A 19,646-nucleotide genomic window follows, 5' to 3' on the forward strand; every position below is an offset into this window, starting at 1 on the left:
ATAGTAAAGCGGTGCGCAACTATTGCGTCACACGCCGAGAGCTTTTGGCCGTTGTATTATTCCTGAAACAATTAAGACAATATCTCTACGGAAATAAAGTCACCGTAAGGACCGATCAAAGAACCCTAGGGTCAAATGGCTCGTTGGTTGCAGGTGATAGGCGAGAATAACTACAGTAGGTATGCTGTTAGGCACCTAGAGTGAGTGTATGCTCTTAGGCACATAGGGTAAGTAGGTATGCTGTTATAGGCACCTAGGGTAAGTATGTATGCTCTTTTGAAGCACCTAGAGTAAGTAGGTATGCTCACAGGCACTGTGGGTGAGTAGGTATATGCTGTAAGGCACATTGGGTTAGAAGGTATGCTGTTAGGCACCTAGGGTGTCTTAGCACCTTAGGTAAGTAGGTGCTGTTAGGCACCTTAGGTGAGTAAAAGGGTATGCTGTTAGGCGCCTAGGGTTAGTGTTTTCACCAAGGGGAAGTTCATGAAGTATTGCCATTGGTATGTTGTGGAAAAGTAAAATTGCTTTTATACATAACGGAAAAGTACAAATAAGTACCCAATATGTTAACCATCAGGTTTAGCACACTCTTATACATGGGATGTACATGTATGTCACCGAACTACACTGTTACAGGAACAATACACTGTTTGCACTACCAGTGTTTACATGTGATCATGTGACCTGAGATTGGTATAGAAAAACACAGTAAAGACTTGGGAAGACTCGTACTGATGGACCATAATCTGCTGTATTTTTTTATAAATTACACTTTTAACTCTAAACGAAGCCCTTTTAACAAAGTTGAATGTTGTGGCATTGACTGATATCGCATTTTCTGTTTGATAAATCCAGTATTCTTCTACAAAAGGGGTTTGACTATGTATGTAAATTACCAAGGTTTGAGCGAGCTTACGCATGCCGTGGTTTGTGCGTTGGGCTTGAAGTCAGTAGAGACTACTCTAGCCGACAGCTATCCATTCTAACCAATTAATGTGAGGGTGAAAACTAAAGAATTTGCAGCTTCTTCAGGAGATTTTCAATGAAAATATTAGCAGCAAAATCATTACAATAAGGGACATGTAAAACCACACTTTCCGTGCACAAACACATGAAATGATTGTGTATACTTGTAATTTGGCCAGTGGATGTCAAGTTTCTATGTTTTAAACGTGGACAATAAAATAATTTGAATTCTACATTTAATTCTAATTCTAATTTATTCTCGTAGTAATTCCTAGTTGGTGGAACTGTGTTTACCCATTACTGCCATTGTTCAGCCACCGCTAAGGTCTCACGGTGCAAACTCCAGAATATTCTTCAGTAATTTCAAGAAAGAGAAGCCTAGACTGAACAAAGAAATGCAACAATACTCATGTCTTTTTAACGCATGCTGATGCAGTATGCCAGGTTTGTTGATGTGTAACACCCATCTCAAGTCACGTGACGTTGGTAGTACAATCAGTCTATTGTGGGCAGCCAACCTCACCCGTATAGTTCAGACTTTCAATTATGTTTTTTATTTTGTAGATATTTTATCAAAGCATACCAAGGTCTACAAAGGTTTCTTGCGCCTAATTGACTTGTTTAATTCCCCCTCTGTCACCCTCAAGCCCTCTTATTCTGATTGTTGTTATTATTACTTGGAATTGCCAGTGTACATTGTTAGGTTGATCAAAATACAAGAGCAATTTACCAAGCTACAGTTTAAAGTTTATGAAAACGTTTCAAAGATTGATTAGTTTTTGTCAACTTACTCAACTTGCTCTGTACTCTGTTGAGCCTGCCATAGAAATGGTTTGGTATAAAAAGAAACACTCTTTGACTTAGCAATGGGTCCAGGTTTTGATCTGGCTGCAGCACTAAACATGTCACGATTACGTTTGGTAATTGGAACTTCTTTCACCTTTGTTGTTGATCTGAAACAAAACAGAAAAATACCCACATTTACTTTTATTTTATGTTCTGCCCCAACATGTTTTTTATTATACCTTTGTGTTTTAGTACTATTGACCCCTTGCACGCACGTCGGACACGGCAACTGTGCCATTTTGGTGGTGAATAGGTATACAAGTAAATGCCACGTCGCCTAAAAAGCGCACTTCACTGAATAACGCACAGTAACATTGCCCCCCAAAATTATTCTGGGCCCAATTTCATGGTTCTGGTTACCACCAAATTATGCGCTTCAGTATCAAAGAATATTGTGTGCTACAAGGGTTCCGTATGCACTGAATTATGTGGGACGCAGAGCCATGAAATTGGGCCCTGATTATGACATCAGGTAAATTGGGTCAACAGGTGAATTGGAAGATCCAAAGGGACAGTGCAATCAAAATAAAATATTAATCACCAACCAAAGGGTAATGTCATATTTCCCTATCAATCTTATCGCAGCCCTAATCGTTCTTTATCCATTCAATTTAGTCAACCAAACAGTCTCAAAAAGGGCAATTTTGTATACCGGTACTTTCTTTGGTACAATGAGAATCAACACACTGCTAAAAATGGTATTCTTAAAACAAGAAAAACATCTTATTTTGAGAATATACTTCTTGTGTCACTCCCTAGAAACTTTTTCTAGGGAGTGACACAAGAAATATTTTCTCAAAATAAGATATTTTTCTTATTTCAAGAATACCATTTTTAGCAGTGCAAGATTCATATTACAAACAGGGAACACCTCAAAGGTGGCGTAAACATGTTACAACAGTTCCTGAGTTTTCAAATTGTATGAACAAAATTTTATTTCTCTTTCTGCCCATTACTCCTTGAGGTGGGAAACGTCCCGTAGGGTCTTTCACAGGGCATCACTGTAAGAATCTTATAACAAGAAGATGCACCATGAATTGGTTAAACAACATGGAGTAAAAGCGTGACAATTTTCTTATATTATTAATATAACTTTTGTCTCAGTATTCAGGGTTAGTGAATTTGGTAATTAGTCACTGGCTCAATGTTTAAAAACACAATGTACATTAACAATTGTAGCTGGCACTCTGACAATGTAGTAGTTCCGTCTTTACACAATTTGGCTGGCATGTGACAAAACAAGTCTTCAATGCTTTTATAATATTTCTTGTGTGTAGGCTGTCTGATTTTTCTAGAAATAATATTATTGGCAGAACACCTTTTGTGTTTCGGCTAAAGGTTCTCTCTAGTGTACATAGCCTTCTCCATATAATTTACATTTTGGTGTAACTCTTTTGTTTGTAGTTTTATTGAATTTGTGGAGAGAAATAACAATATAATAAAGGCATTAGGTACAAATCTATAGTACATGCACAACTTTAATTTGTTTGTAATTTGCAGTGCCATTTGGCCAGGACAAAATGAAACCATGAATAAATGAAGTGAATAAAACAAGAAAGCCCTTCTTGTCCAGCATGACCCAGGCATCACAAAGGCTGGAACCCACTGCCGATAATTGCCCAGGCATGGCGCGCTAGAATCCCACCTTACATTAGTACTAAAAACCGGTTCAAATAATTAAGGCAGCCATTGAGTAAATTTAAATCCTCCAAAATGATATAACAAGAGGAGTATCCAATAGAAGTTACAAACAAAATTGATGTCTTTTCCCGCAAGCAGTAATAAAAACAGACATTGGTTTTCGTTTTACTCACCTAAATGATTGACATTGATATGGTATGGCATCAGCTCGACCCAAATTGTCAGTTTTTTTGTAGCTTTTCACATTGGATGCCACAGTCTTCTTCATTGTCAAATTTCTCTTGACCTTTACAAAACAAAATGAAATGTTAGACTAGTTACAATGTCATGCATATCGGTCAGATTAGGAATTCCAGCCAATCTCATTCAAAATGTTGTCTTTTGCTTTGACAATTTGCTGTATGCTCGGAAGATACACAAAATGTGTGCTGTATGCTTGAGTTTAACTAACTGTGCTCTTTAAAGGTAGGGTCATAAATTGTTTTTGTGGCATTGTAAAAGTCACCCCCTGTGAAAGTTTCAACTGAATACAGTATCTACTTGTTAAGGAATGTCAAATCAATCCACTATTGGTATGCACCACTGTGAACAAAGAGGGCGCATGATTCAAATCATTCACGTTTCTGGCGTGCCCGCAGCTGGACGTGAACTGGTTCGTCTCCGGTTGGAGGATCGGAAACACACGGAGGCTTTATTGAGCGCAATAATCTGAAGGGATTTCGGGTGAAGTATGTAGTAAAGTGACTAAGGGTATAACCCCGAAAAGGTGAACATGTTTTATTCGGGGTATCTCTGTCGTGAGATGAAAACTTTGCCCCATAGATGCAGTACATGTATTATGGGGATGGGCCCCGAGATTGGGAGATTATCTGGCCTCACAGAAAGTATTATTACGATAACAATTATAATATTTGTAATACTAATGACAATAGTCAGTTTTGTACGCCTATATATATAAGTCGGCCTCACATACAAAGCTTTGTGGGGATGGGCCCCAAGATTGTGAGATGATTTGGCCTCACAGATTAAGTACTGTGGGGATGGGCCCCGAGATGTGAGATGATTTGGCCTCACAGATTAAGTACTGTGGGGATGGGCCCCGAGATCGTGAGATGATTTGGCCTCACAAATGAAGTAATATGGGGATGGGCCCCGAGATCGTGAGATGATTTGGCCTCACAGATTAAGTACTGTGGGGATAGGCCCCGAGATTGTGAGATGATTTGGCCTCACAGATTAAGTACTATGGGGATGGGCCCCGAGATCGTGAGATGATTTGGCCACACAGATTAAGTGCTGTGGGGATAGGCCCCGAGATCGTGAGATGATTTGGCCTCACAGATTAAGTACTGTGGGGATGGGCCCCGAGATCGTGAGATGATTTGGTCTCACAGATTAAGTACTATGGGGATGGGCCCCGAGATCGTGAGATGATTTGGCCTCTCAGAAGTATTAATATGGTGTTAATAATGATATTTGTAATAATAATAATAGTCAGATTGTATCTTTCCGACAAAGTTTTAAGGGGATTGGCCCTGAGATTGTGATATGATTTGGGCCTCACAGATAAAGTATTGAAAGTATGAAATTTGCCTCAGAGAAGTATTATTATGGGGATGGGCCCCGAGGTGGTGAGATGATCTGGTCTCAAAGAAAGTTCAAATGATAATAATAATGGATTTTATAGTAATAATAATAGTCAATTTGTATAATATAATTGGCCTCATGAATGAAATATTATGGGGATGGGCCCCAAGAAGATGAGATGGTTCTGCCTCACAGATAAAGTGTAATGGTGATGGGCGCCGAGTTTGTGAGATGAACTTGCCCCCACAAGATGGAGTATGTATAATGTCACATTGTAGATTTGAATGTCAATGTATGCATTGTGCACTAAAGCAAATTTTTGGTCCTTGGTCCACCTGTTTTATTTAGAGTGGTCAAGAAATATTCAAGAAAGCTATGGGGGTGAGCCCCCGAGACGGTGAGATGAATTTGCCACACAGGATGGATTATGTATTAAATGTGAACAAGACAAAGAACAAAGAAAAAAAAGACTGAATTTAAACATGTAGGGCCTCTAAGCCCTGTGCATTAAAACGAGTTTCGGTCCTTGGGCCACCAGTGTCTTATTGTAGTGTGTTCAAATAAATACACCAGAAATATATGGGGATGGACCCCAAGACGGTGAGATGCGGCAGATCTGCTGCACAGATGGACCCCAAAATGTTTTGCTCCACAGATGGAATACAAATACAGTACTGTATTACAATGCCTAGAGATTGCAAGGTGATTCGGCCTCGCAGAAGGTTATGAAATGATATTGACTCAAATTAAAAGCAGGACTTGGGTTATACTCCCGAGATGGCTAGAGATGAATTATATATTGTATTTAATTGAGTCCGAAAAATAAAGATTTAATAGTCGATTTGCTTTTGGGTTCATATAGATGTGGTGACGGAACCAAATATTGTTTACTGTATAAAGCGTGCTGGCGGAAATGGGCTGAGGTCACTCACTCACTCACTCAGTCGACCCAAGTTGTCGCGTTGCCGCATGTTTGAGTCGGGCTCTATGTCTGACACGCCACACAACTCTATCCTGCATACAGCTGATTAGCTCCTCCTTGTTGACTACTCCTGCATCCTCGATCAGGGTCTTGAGCATGGTGTTAGTGGGTCTTCCAGGTTCGTGATGTGATCCCTCCAGGAGACATTCTGTGCCATCAGTAGCATCCTGGTGTAGCAACCATTGATGGATTTGGTCAATGCCTTTGTGAGAGTCTAAGACTCACACCCATGCAGCAGGATGGTTTCTATTGCGGCATGAAAGAATCTCAGCTTTAAACCCTTGGGGAGCTGAGATGTCCAGATCTTCTTCATGTCATGGAGGGCTTTCCATGCAAGAGCCTTACGGACTTTGATGTCTTTCTCTGTACTCTGCATCCTGGAGCCGAGGTACTTGAAGTCGTCCACCTCCTTTAGTGATGAACCTCCGAAGGTCTTAAGTGGAGCATGATCCCCAATGTTGTATACCATATACTCCGTCTTCTTGGCATTGAGATGGAGACCAACCTTCTCACACTCCGACTCAACTCTGCTGAGTAGCTCTTGTGCCTCTATGATGTTGTCAGACAGTAGGGCTATATCATCTGCGAAGTCTAGGTCAGAGAGGGTCACTGGCCCAATTCTTTTAGACTTTCTTGGGGTGATGGTGAAGCCTAAATCCTCGTGTTCTTTGAGGGCTTGTCTCAGGGCGTAGTCAAGTACAATGAATAAAAACGGAGCCAGCGTGTCGCCTTGCAGAACTCCTGCCAAGATTTCGAACACATCGCTTTCTCCGTCCGGGGTGATGATTTTGGCAGTGGTATTGGTGTACATGGCTTCGATAGCTCGAAGAAGCCGTGGTGGGATTCCATACGCCTTCAAGATTTTGATCATTTTGCCTCTGTGGATGGAGTCAAAGGTCTTTTTGAAATCTATGAAAGTCAGTACAGCCGGCAGTGTGTTGTTCTTTACTTCCTCGATAATACGGCGGAGGGCTAAGATCTGTGCGACAGTAGAACGTTTTTCTCTGAAACCGTTTTGATTGTACCTGAGTTTAGGGTCAAATGGCTGCTCTAATTCTATTCAGGATCAGCCGGTTATAGACTTTGGCCATGGTGCAGGTGAGACTGATTCCACGGGAGTTGTCTGGTGAGGACAGGTTTCCAGATTTTGGGATTGGGATTTTGTTGGACAGGGACCACTGGGTGGGCATGTTGTTCGCCATCAGGGCCATATTGCAGAAGTCAAGCATTATGGGCTGAGGTGGTGAGATAAATTTGCCTCTCAAAAATTAAGATGCAGTTAATTCTTCTGTGATCGTGGGAGTGATTGGACTTGCAACAAAATGTGTTATTTTTTTATAGTTGGTTCTGAAATCGTGGGATCAGTTGGCCTTGCTGCAAAGAACAATCATCGGTTGTGGCGTTTAAACCTCGCTCGGATATAAAAATACGTCCTTTTGCATTGTTTCCTTCTTCCCCCTTGAAGTGAGCAACATTAAAAAGCCTGGTGTTTGCAACAGTTGTGGTTTATGCACAAACAAAACGAAAATATGTTCACTACAGCATGACAATGGTGTGGCATTTTTACGTGTTCGCAGTACCTCAACGGTCAACGGGACATGTTTTCGTTTTGTTTTTAGGAGTATGGCAGGTACCTACAAAATACTCAAGGCGCACACTTTGGGGAGTATTTTTCACCACTTCACAAAATCAATCCAGAGGAAACAACAGAGACGGCGAGCGAAGGGTGTACCCTTCGGTGGGTATATGTCATGGACTCCGGCATGTAAGAAGAAAAAAAGAAATGGCATGCGTGTAGGTGGATTAAAGATTTCCCATCTGACAATGTCTAGGGTGAAGGCAAGTTCTGTGGCTTGCAATGGGTCACCTACACAGATTGTGGTCTTCTAGAATGGAGGCAGACTTCTAGTACTGTTGGAGTTTCCAGGTACAATCGGAAGCAAACTCACCCAAGGGAGTTGTCGAGAAAAGTCACATTTTTCTAAGGGAAATTGGACAGACCGGTTGGCTTTGCATTTGACCCTGTGGCCCTCCTATCAAGCGTGTCAAAAGGGGCTATACGAAAAGCCGCTCATGAAGATACTTAAGCAGCCTCCAGATCCCCTATGAGTGGTGACCATATCTAACAATGTTCAGTTGACGGAGGCTGCGGTCGGCGATAGAAGCTGAATGTTTTGTTTTTTGATACTTTCCAGTATATAGACAAGGCTTTCCTTGGGTTTCGGGCATTAGAATGTTTCTAAACGAGTACATGTATATATCAGATGGGCAGAGCATCATGCAATGCGTGTGGTAGTGTCGGATTCTTTGGCCAAAGAATGACGGGCTTTGGTTGGCTAGCCTCACAGGATGTTCAATGGAGCGTGGAAGGAAGGCAAAGATGGGTGCGTTGGACAGATTGATGCCATCTTGTTGTCAAGTAGCCTAACGCGGAGGTTTTGCATGGTGAATATAACTTAAAAACAAAACAAATTACATGTATGTGGAAATATTTTCATCATGGGCTGCGGAATTTAGTCGGTCTATTTGGTTTCGTGGTATGCAGTTTGTCCTACACGGTGCCGTTGAAATATTGTTGCGTTGGTCATCGCCAAATTGAGGAAGTTGTGTCAGGACAGAATCTAACTATGATGATTTTGAAGCATTACGGCAATTTATGTTTCCTTTTCCGTAGCTCACACGAAACAGTCAGGCTGAGCTTAACGGCAGACTCAACGTTTTTGTACAACTTCCAGCGTTGATTAGCCCAGATGGTAGTTCGGAGGTTTTTTTTGTTTAAATGCCGGTTGCTGACCATCATACAGTTGGGGTTAACCATCTAGACGACAACTCTACCCGGATGGTGTAGTCAAGTTTGATTGATAGGACACACGTGTAGCCTCATACGGAGGGTGATGAACTTACACGGCAACCTCACAAGGACACGGAGGTACCAATTAGAGCTCCATGCTATGGATGATTTTAGTTTAAATCGGCTGGGTCCGCAGGTAGAGCTATTCTTCCTAACAACATGGGTCCAACATGAGAAAAGCTTGGCTCATTTGGGTGCGGGCATATGTTACCTATCTGTATGAGTTGGTGGATGAGTTTTGTTGTTTTGTCCATTTCCTTGCTTCATCCGACGATACCCTACCGCAGAGTCTTGAGCCCTCGAGTGAGCAGTGGTGCAAATAGGATACTATTTGCACCACTGTGAACAAAGAGGGCGCATGATTCAAATCATTCGCGTTTCTGGCTGGCTCAAGGTTGAGAGGGGTACGGGGTCAGTGATGCAGCAAGTGTTATGTAGTTTAGAAAAGGGGGAAAATGTACCCACCCTCCCTCCCCCATTTCCCCGGATCAGTATAAGAACTGTCAACCCTCCTACCTGGTGTACCCCTCCCTAAAAGTCTTCCTGATTGTTAGTGAGGGGCACAATACATTCACAAATAGTCCAAACAGTTGGACTTTTAGGCCCCCTTTAGGCCAAAGTAAATAGCAAAAATCAGTATTAATTCAAATTTAGACGAAATCAGAGAAGTTTGAAATGGCAAAATTTACGTACAATGAGGTTTGGCCACTGGGCCGGTTTTACAGTACGTCTGAGTAGGGTACAACACTTTGTAAACCTGTGAATCTTTGTTCCTTTTCTTTGCATCCCACTTAATCCATTTCACAGGGCCACTTGTAAAAGAGGGATAACTCCGGACTTGGGATTCTACACTCCAAATTGTTTCCACCCATATCTAAACCTAAATGTTGAGTCTTGAGCCCGCGAGTGAGCAGTGGTGCAAATAGGATACTATGAGTGAAGTGACAGTGGGTACCAATCACATTATCTATTGCCGTATAGCATTCACAAACCAATACCACAGAAATCTGAATTTCTTTTTTGGTAGGCCCCCTATAGGGATTCAAATTTGTTGACATATTTTCATTTTTTATTAGCTGGACATTTCTCACAGCATCATTCAGTACACAATTGTTGCACTCTGTGATGGGGTCCATGGCTTTTTGTACACCCACAAGGGGGGACATGGCACCCAAGGCGAAGCCAATGGCGCCATGTTCCCCCCTGCTGTTAACTGATACACACCATTTTGGACGATGACGCAAAATGTGGAGAATCCATTTTTGTACAATTTTTACGACTCGTACAGTTCTTGCGCAAATAATGTATTATAAATTACATTGAAAAAGACACTACGACAATATTTTCTAACAATAGGGCCTAGCAGTTTAATTGTCATAACACAACACTTTGGGATCAACAAAGCCAATACATATCCTGCATTGTGGCTCGCGAAAAATGGGCAATTCACCCATATTTCAACATGCTGCCTGACCATGAAAGAGAAGAGTCTCCAAAACGAAATTTGGTCCAGATTATTAGATGTATGATGGTGGGTAAGTGTTGCCAAGGTCAAAGGTCACCGAGAATTTCAATGTTTAACCACATGTGCCTATATTAAACACACATGCAATATTAAAGGGGCACACCGGCTCCAGGTTTACGCAATTTAGGGGTGTAATTTAATCAAAATGTCACGTAATTAGCGAAAAACGATTAATAAACCAAAAAGCGGTAAAAGGCCAGCGTATACGTGTTTCCAGCCGTTGCAACTGTCACATCTTCGTGACATTGTCGCACAATATTGTAAGTAGACTGGTGCTTTGTTTATAGCAACGTTTTACTATGACGCAGCATAAGGATCCAGTCTATCCATTATAAACAACCAGCATAAATACAAGGATCAGGTAAATCCTTCGACGATGAAGGTAGATCTTCGTGCTTCGACATACATCCAAAGATCGTCACGAATAACACAAAGAAACTAACCCAGAATATGATGGGACAGTGACAAGTAAATAAAGCATTCCTGGCACCAATAAACTAGGCCTACTACTGCATAGCCATGATGCAGTTTGGAATGTGATCGTGGCGTATATGCTCCCATATGCGTGCCAGGACCTAATTTCATAATGCCTTTCGTGCCACAAAAATTTGCTTAGCACAAAATAGTATTGCATAGCAGAAACTGATTACCAGCCAAATTTTAATTAAATTTGAAATGTTGTGAACTTGTGGCTGGTGCCAGACTAAATTTTTAAATAGTACAGAATATTTGTAAGCAGTACTTTCAGCTATACAGATGAAACTGATCAATGGGCCCCGTTATTCAGTGAAAGATTTTTTAATCTCGGGGGGGAGGGAACCTTGAGGAAGTCTAAAGCGTCCGTGTGAGAATGTATTTTGAAACGTAAGCGTAGCTGCAAATGTTGAAACAAAAGCCTAGCTTGACCTGGGATGGAAAGCGTACCTTTTGATTATAGCGAAACTGGAACCTACATGTAAACGTATCGTGGATTGTATAAGCGTAGCTGAGAAACTGCGTAGCTTGGACCGTAACCATATCTTTTGGAACGTAAGCATTTCTTGGAACATAAGCATAGCTGGGTATCTTGGAATGTAAACGTAGCTGTGAATGGACCGTAAGCGTACTTTGACTCAGGATTGAAAGCATACCTTTTGTTATTGTAGCGTAACTGAAGGAACGTAAGAATATCTTGTAAGCTGAGTAGCTGTGTAGCTAGAACGTAACCTTATCTTTTGGAACGTAAGCATCACTTTGAACGTAAGCATAGCTGGGTATCTTGGAATGTAAACGTAGCTGTGTATGGAACGTAAGCATAACTTGAGTCAGGATTGAAAGCGTTCCTTTTGTAATTATAGCGTAACTTGAAGGAACGTAAGCAAAACTAGGAATGTAAGCGTAGCTTGGAACGTAAGCATTATCATGGAAGGTAAGCGTAGCTGGGTATCTTGGAACAGAAACGTAGCTGCGTATGGAACAAAAGCGTAGCTTTTGACTCGGGCTTGAAAACGTACCTTTTGATATTATAGCGCGTAAATATCACTTCATTCACATAATAAAAAAATAATATTTTCTTGGGGACAAAATTATGCTTTGAGGGAATGTTTTAAAATCATTATTTTTGTTTCAACCTTAAGCATTAAAGCCATTGGACCCTTTCGGTAAACAGTGTTGTCCAAGGCCCACACTTTGTGTACCACAACTTCTATATCAAATAACAAACCTGTGAAAATTTAGGCTCAATCGGTCATCGGAGTCGGGAGAAAACAACGGAAAAACCCACCCTTGTTTCTGCGCGTTTCGCAGTGTCATGACATGTGTTTCAAATAAATCCATAATTCTCGTTAACGCGAATTTATATTGTTTTGCTGTTTTCTCAAATGTAAAGCATTTCATGGAATAATATTTCAAGAGAAGTCTTTCACCATTGCCTTCTGTAAACCCTGTAAGTTATTTGTGAATCTGTGAACATTTTTTTTTTTATGAACCGAAAGGGTCCAATGGCTTTAAGCCTAAGCTACTCACTCAATAACACTGTCAATATAACAAAATGCGGTATTCCTATGTTTTTTCAATTACCTGAAAACTCCTAACAAAAAGAAATTAGGAGCCACGAAACAAAACCGAGCATAGCATTGGAATGTTGCGATCATAAGAAATAACGGATACAACACGAGGTGTAGGCCTACCGACTGACAAACCCACGATGACAAACATGTACTTTGATGTCTGGCTCCCAACCCCTCCCAAGCTCACGGCAAGTACCGCAAGCTGGTAGATCATAGCGCCCGGGATTATACCTCCAGCCCCCACAAAACATGGCATGTGCGGTACGTAATATGCCCCAAGGCTTACGTTCCCATTGCTCCACGCCTTGGGGCCATTTAACAAGCTTTCGTTACACAGACTCTTTGAATGCAAATCTTATGGCAAATATCTAGTACGTGGGTACGTTTGTAGCTATAATTTGAATACTTGACCTTTTTCGTCAATAACTCATGTTAATAATTTTGTGTAAAATAAATTTTTAAAAATGGGTTTGGTAAGTTACTTTAAGACGGCTGGAAGTAAACTAGCCCGGAAGGTCAAGTGATTGTTTGTACCACTTTTTGGTTAGAACAATCGCGCGACTTTCATTTTTGTTTTAAAATGCTCAAAAACGGCAAAATTTTATGTTTTTTCTTAGGGACTGTTCTTCTTCATTCCTGGAAGACCGTTGAAGTCATATCCTAGTCTATTTTGTAGCCCAAATAGCCCAATTCAGCCGGTGTGACCCTTTAAGCTTTCTGATTCTCAATATGGGGGGTCTAAAAATTGCAATTAATTTTTTGGGAAGATTAAATTATTGTTTTGATCAGCCTGTATAGAGAAGGGGGATGAGATACACTGTTTTGAGGTAAAATTTGGGGTTTTGGGGTACAAGTCACCCAAGTACAATGGACCGATCCGGCCTGTCAATCAAACTGTGCGCGTTCACCCATTTGACCGATCACATCAATGATTGTGGTCGGACAAACTCGGTCATGCGTGCGCGTATATTTGGCACGCGCGGCAGAATCGTGCAGAATGTCATTGGGGGTGCTCGTACATGTGTCTTGCTCACGTGCGCGGTGGGCTGAGCATAGTGGAAAGCCGGAACGGTCCATTAATAGTTTTCGTAAATTAATTTAAAGGCGCTCTAGGCAGAACCGCCCCAAATTGGACGGGTCATAATTCCAAAACGACTTGGAGTTAAAAATTTGTTTGGCATGTGTTCATTATATACTCATACATGCAGATGATCGTTAGAAATAAATTGAACAGCCAAATCTGAGAGGTGACCTGTAACCCCATTGGTTGATTTGAAACGAAATGACCCTAAGATTCCAAATCGTCCATAAATAGAAGCTTTGACTTGCCTCTCCTCGTCATGCCAAAATACCATAATAAAACTATGGTCGCAGACCAGTGATTCTGTAGTACTCCTTTTTTGTTCAGCAAAAGAAATCAGTCTGGAATTCTGGGATTACAAAATAACCCTTAGTCCCTCTTTAAACAAGAAACATAGCATGGTACATGTAGGTTCATGTGTTATTCAAAGTAGAAGAATAATATGGAACACCTTCAACAATTTCAGGTTGAAAATTTCTCGAATAATGAGCATATTTTACACCTACCTTGGGAAAAGATGTTGTTGTAGTTTGTTCTGAGCGTTCTTTATGATCTCCACCACCACCATGTATCAATTCTGGGAGTTGAATAGAGGGCTGCTTCATGGATAATGTAACAGATTCAACAGTTTTTGTTGGAGATGGACAATTGGGAACAGTGAAGAACTGTGTGGCGTTCTGGATGATGGGGAAAGTTTGTTTGTTTGGATCTGGAACAGTTGTCATCTTGTCCAATACCATTCTTGTGGTCATATTGCTGTAAGTGTAAGTGAATCAAGTTCATTGACTGATTACTCATTTTTACTAAAAAATCAACAAATAATTACAAATTTCTATGTAGGCTCACAGCAGGAGATGCTTCCTGGTGCATCTAGGCACTAAGACTAGATGAACTTGTTTCTGAAATAATTGAAAATGTAGTGATTTGTAAAAATTCAATTAAAGAGGCTGTATTGTTATGATCAAAGCCAGGCCTTTGGCTGTAGCCTGTGGACTTTACTCTCACGCATTAACAAAACAAGCAAAGATTACAACAGCGCCTCCTACCTACATGTAACGATCAAGGATAGCTCCCCAATAGACCATAGAGCAATTATATTGACTAGAGCGCCAACACCCTGTTATTACACGCACTAAGGTTTTGAAGCAGTGTGGGCGCATCCATGTTTATGTAAAAAGTTAACAAACCAATACAAAAGCAGTTGCATAAGTAAGCGCACACGCTGAATACCTATAAAAGAAATATTGTCAATGTGCGTCTCTTAAAATTAAAATTGTTCGGTAGTCACGCAAGACTTAACACATCAAACATGTCTGCGCCCAGTGTGGCTTCAAAATGCAGAGCAAGTTAGCGCTCTAGTCAATATATAGCTCTATGCAATAAACACAGAAACTTGGGCTCTGTACTCATTTTGAAAACATTTTAACATTGCATTTTCGTACTCGATATGGAGTAACAAAAATTACCTAGAGTACTTTTAAATGCCCCACAATTGGATCTTGAATGTCTGTAGTAAACCTGCCGAGGTATCAACATTTAAGCGTTAGCATAAACATTGTCAGTCAAGTAGGCAATTTTTGAGGATTTTTATGTTGGTCTTTTAGTAAATTTTCTAAAAAAATAAGCATATTTGTGGTTGGGTGTTCCTACTGAGAAAATCCTAGCAAGTTGTATAGAAAAAAATTGAATTAATAAATTTATAGAATTATTAGAATAGGCCTAATTACTTTCCATGGGGCTCTACTAAGTTAAATGTAATATTACTAATAACAACAATTTTTTTTTAATTATAAGTAAAGAGCCCCAGATACTGCTGGGTCTAGCAATCATCCCACATATATCGCACTAGCATTATAAGCCAGTCTCTGTGTTGACACTAATTTATCAATCATGTTTTATGGAGGAAAATAAAAAGATTTCATAAAACAATCACCCCTCACCAAGGCAAAATACAATTGAAAATTAATTGTAAACAAAGTTGGTGTGATGTTTCCATTCTGAAAGATGCTTCACCTACACAAATTAAGAACCGTAATCAAAGTTTTGAGACCTAATTAAAGGGGCACACCGGCTCACCATTTACGCAATTTTGTGGTGGAGAATCATAAATAATGTCTTTATAGATGGTTGTTGTAAAAAAAATCATCAGAATGCCACGTAGTTAGCGAAAATGAAACAAACAAAAAAACGGTAAAAGCCCAGCGTATACGTGTTTCCCGCCGTTTCAACTGTCAAATCTTCGTGACATTGTCGCACAATGTTGTAAGTACATGTAGACTGGTGCAGTGGTGCTTTGTTTATAGCAACGTTTTACTATGACGCAGCATAAGGATCCAGTCTATCCATGACCATGTATTATAAACAACCAGCATAAATATACGGGTCAGGTTCCTTCGATGATGGAGGTAGATTTTCGTGCTTCCACATACATCCAAAGATCGTCATGAAGAACACAAAGAAACTAACCCAAAATATGATGGGACAATGACAAGTAAATAAAGCAAATGTTCCTGGCACCAATAAACTAGGCCTACTACTGCATAGCCATGATGCAGTTTGGAATGCGATCGTGGTGTTACATGCTCCCGACGTGCCAGGACCAAATTTCATAATGCCTGTCGTTGAAGAAAAAATTTGCTTAGCACAAAATAGTATTGCATAGCAGAAACTGATACCAGCCACATTTTAATTAAATTTGAAACGTTGTGAACTTGTGGCTGGTGCCCAATTTATTTTTAAATAGTAAAGAAATTTTGTAAACAGTATTTTCTGCTTAACAGATGAATCAATGGGCCCTGTTATTCACAGTGAAAGATTTGTTAATCTTGAGGCATTCGAAAGCGTCCTTGTGAAAATGTATTTTGAAACATAAGCGTATACATGTAGCTGCAAAACTTGAAACGTAAGCCTAGCTTGACTTGGGATTGAAAGCGTACCTTTTGATTATAGCGAAACTGGAACCTAAACGTATATTGGATTGTATAAGCATAGCTGAGTAGCTGCGTAGCTTGGAATGTAACCATATCTTTTGGATCGTAAGCACATCTTGGAACACAAGCGTAGCTGGGTATCTTGGAACGTAAACGTAGCTGCGTATGGAACGTAAGCGTAACTTGACTCAGGATTGAAAGTGTATCCCTTTTATTAATATAGCGTAACTTGAAGGAATGTAAGAGTAGCTTGTAATGTATGCGTAGCTGAGTAGCTGTGTAGCTTAGAACGTAACCTTGTATCTTTTGGAACGTAAGCATATCTTGGATTGTAAGCGTAGCTGGGTATCGACTCAAGGTGTACCGACTGACAAACCCACGATGACAAACATGTACTTTGATGTCTGGCTCCCAACCCCTCCTAAGCTCATGGCAAACCCGCAAGCTGGTAGATCATAGCGCTCGGGATTATACCTCCAGCCCCCACAAGACACGGCATATGTGCGGTACGTGATATGCCCCCGAGGCTTACGTTCCGATTGCTCCTCGCCGTGGGGCCATTTAACAAGCTTCCGTTACAGGGACTTTTTGAATGCGAAGCTTACGTTAGAATTTTCACAATTACTTACATTTTGTAGCGATTATTTGAATACATGATCTTTTTCGTCAATTACTCGTTAATAATTTTGTAAAAAATTTCGGAAGCTCACGTGATTGTTTGTCCCACTTTTAGTCTAGAAAAATTTTGACTTTTGAAGTCATTTTGACTTTTGAAGTCATATCTTCTTAGTTAGTCTATTTTGTAGCCCAAATAGCCCAATTCAGCCGGTTTGTCCCTTTAAAAAGGCCGCTACTACTAGTACTATAGAAAACCATAAGTTATAACAGGAAATATAGCCTCCATCCTGTCCATGAGAAAACTAAACTGGGGGAGCTGTGTGTACTGCCTTTTTAAATTTGTTGAAATCTTCGGCCAACTACTTCTACCTCATGGGCCAACCGACTGCTCTGCAGATATCATTTTCTTCAGAGCGCCACAAACTGGCTGTAACTGTAAATTCAGTGTGCATCGCGGCGGCTAGTTTGTTGTCCGTAATTACTCATTATCCGCGTAGAGTACTGACTAACTAATTGTAGTAGTGTAAATAAAAATCGACATGAAATTATTAATTAACTTACAATATATCTTGTATTGTAGGAGGTCCTGTTTTCAAAGTGTCCCTAAAATCAGGGCAAATCTTTTACCTCTCTGTGAGCAATGTAACTAGACCCTAGATGAAAATTGTGTGGTTTTAATTGCCAAGCAAAGAGTCTCCTCTCCCTTGACCAAAACTTAGAAACACGTAAGGCTCCACTGGTTATTTGCACTTACAAATGCAAAAAGTTTGGTATTTGAGGCATTTCTACAAGGTACAAAAATATTTCATAAATATTTGCCCACCGAAAAAGTTTCATCAAACACTATTTCAATTCACAATTCATGATGATCAAATCATGTGACTGAATATTTTACTGAGCATTCTGGAAAAAATACAGAGGCTTAAAGAACTTAGAAGCCATGTGCCTTATAAATATCATTTTCTAATATTTTTTGAGATTTTTATTTTTTAACCCTCATATCAATATTATTATTAATATAAATATTAAAATTTAACGCTTTGTTAAAAATAATAAGAATTTTTTTTTTTAAATAAATAATAAAAATCAGATTTGAAAGCCAGTAATTATTCACACTTTTTTTTTTTTGCAAGTTACCAGGATGGTCATTTTCAGAATTTAATAAAAACATATTTTGAATAAAATGAAGACAACTGCTGGCTATAGAGTCAAACACAGAGTCTCAAAGAACACTTGTAGTCACTTGTAGTTTCTTCCATGTATGGCTTCACCGGGAAACCAAACTTTCTCGTTTGCCGTGAAAACAGGAAAAACTAAAAAAAAAATGAAATGGGGCCAGTTGAAGTCATTGAAGATCGGTGTGTGGTGTGAACATTTCAATGTCCATCAAGTTTTAATATTTTTGCATACTTCATACTAACAAATGAAGATAATTAGGGCATCGGTTGATATGTGGACGGAAATTCGTTCAATCAGAAAACTATATTTTTGTTTCAGTTGCCTATTAAAGACATTAGTTAGCAAAGCCATCACTGCATGTTACATGATGATAGAATGGAGAAATGCCTTGCTGATAACAACAATAGCTTCAATGAGTTATGTCTGGTAAAAGCACAACAGGGTCATTAGTGAGCCATTTCGGACATAACTATTTTCCGTCCAATTTTAAGGTATTTTCTTGATACTAGTTTCTATCAATTAGTAAAATAGGAAACCAGAAAGTTTAACATTTTCCCAAGGTTGTTTAGCCCAGCACTAAGTGCAATTGTTTTCATAATCTCAGATGTGCCGGTTTAAGTGTGACAAAGTGTTAAAAACAGCGATGCATATTTCCGTCCACAACTTTGTTATGTCCGAAATAATACATTTCTCTTTACAATATGTACCCCTAGTAAAGAAATCATTCAAGTTAATAGATGTAACAAGTGGTATTGACTTGTCAATTAATAATAATCTCCACCTGAAACAGTTACCCCTAAACTCCACGAGGGAGGTGGATCAAGAACTTTCCGTCCACATGAGTTATGTCCGAAATAGAAGTTATGTCCGAAACGTGTCCAATGGAAGAATAAACATTTTGGGGCAAGTTATAACATTGAAATTATGACACTTCTTGTTTTGTGTATTGAAGAATGATACTTAAAAACATATAGTTTTTAACGTTTTACTCCAAAATATACTGAAAATAATTTAACATGATTTGAAAACAAAATATTTAGTTTTTGATTGTGAAAATTTTTCCTGTTATCCTACTGAAAACACATGACACCAGGATACAATACTTACAGAAACCATGGAGGTAGCAGAAACACTGCCTGGTGTCGGTGATAAAATAAAATCCAGTTTATTTCTCCTCGACTTCGTTCACGGTTCATGCATTATGACTGTTAATTTCGTCATAAGTCAATAACTAATAATGAAGCCTTTCTTCCTGTTAATAATGAAGATATCGATCATGACCTACCTCGGCCCCCCGCCGCCGCATGAAGTAGGTTTATACGTAGCCATGGTATTATTGAACAAGAAGCAGCCAACATACCCGCCATGAAATCTAGACTACACTAGCTTGCA

At 39.8% G+C, this 19,646-nt stretch overlaps 1 protein-coding gene across 1 annotated transcript in view; it reads right to left on the reverse strand.

Moving 5' to 3' along the window:
• Positions 1-19,390, reverse strand: part of LOC117307154 — a 42,635-nt gene extending 23,245 nt beyond the window's left edge. The window contains exons 1-4 of the mRNA XM_033791823.1: positions 19,362-19,390; positions 14,034-14,283; positions 3,627-3,739; positions 1,758-1,919 (exon numbers count right to left, since the gene is read on the reverse strand). Coding sequence (XP_033647714.1) covers positions 1,758-1,919; positions 3,627-3,739; positions 14,034-14,279 — 521 coding nt within the window. The 5' untranslated portion in view covers positions 14,280-14,283; positions 19,362-19,390. The remainder of the gene's footprint in view (positions 1-1,757; positions 1,920-3,626; positions 3,740-14,033; positions 14,284-19,361) is intronic.
• Positions 19,391-19,646: the final 256 nt, after the last annotated feature.

The sequence above is a fragment of the Asterias rubens genome, chromosome 2, assembly GCF_902459465.1.
Source record: "Asterias rubens chromosome 2, eAstRub1.3, whole genome shotgun sequence".
NCBI classification, from domain to species: Eukaryota; Metazoa; Echinodermata; class Asteroidea; order Forcipulatida; family Asteriidae; genus Asterias; species Asterias rubens.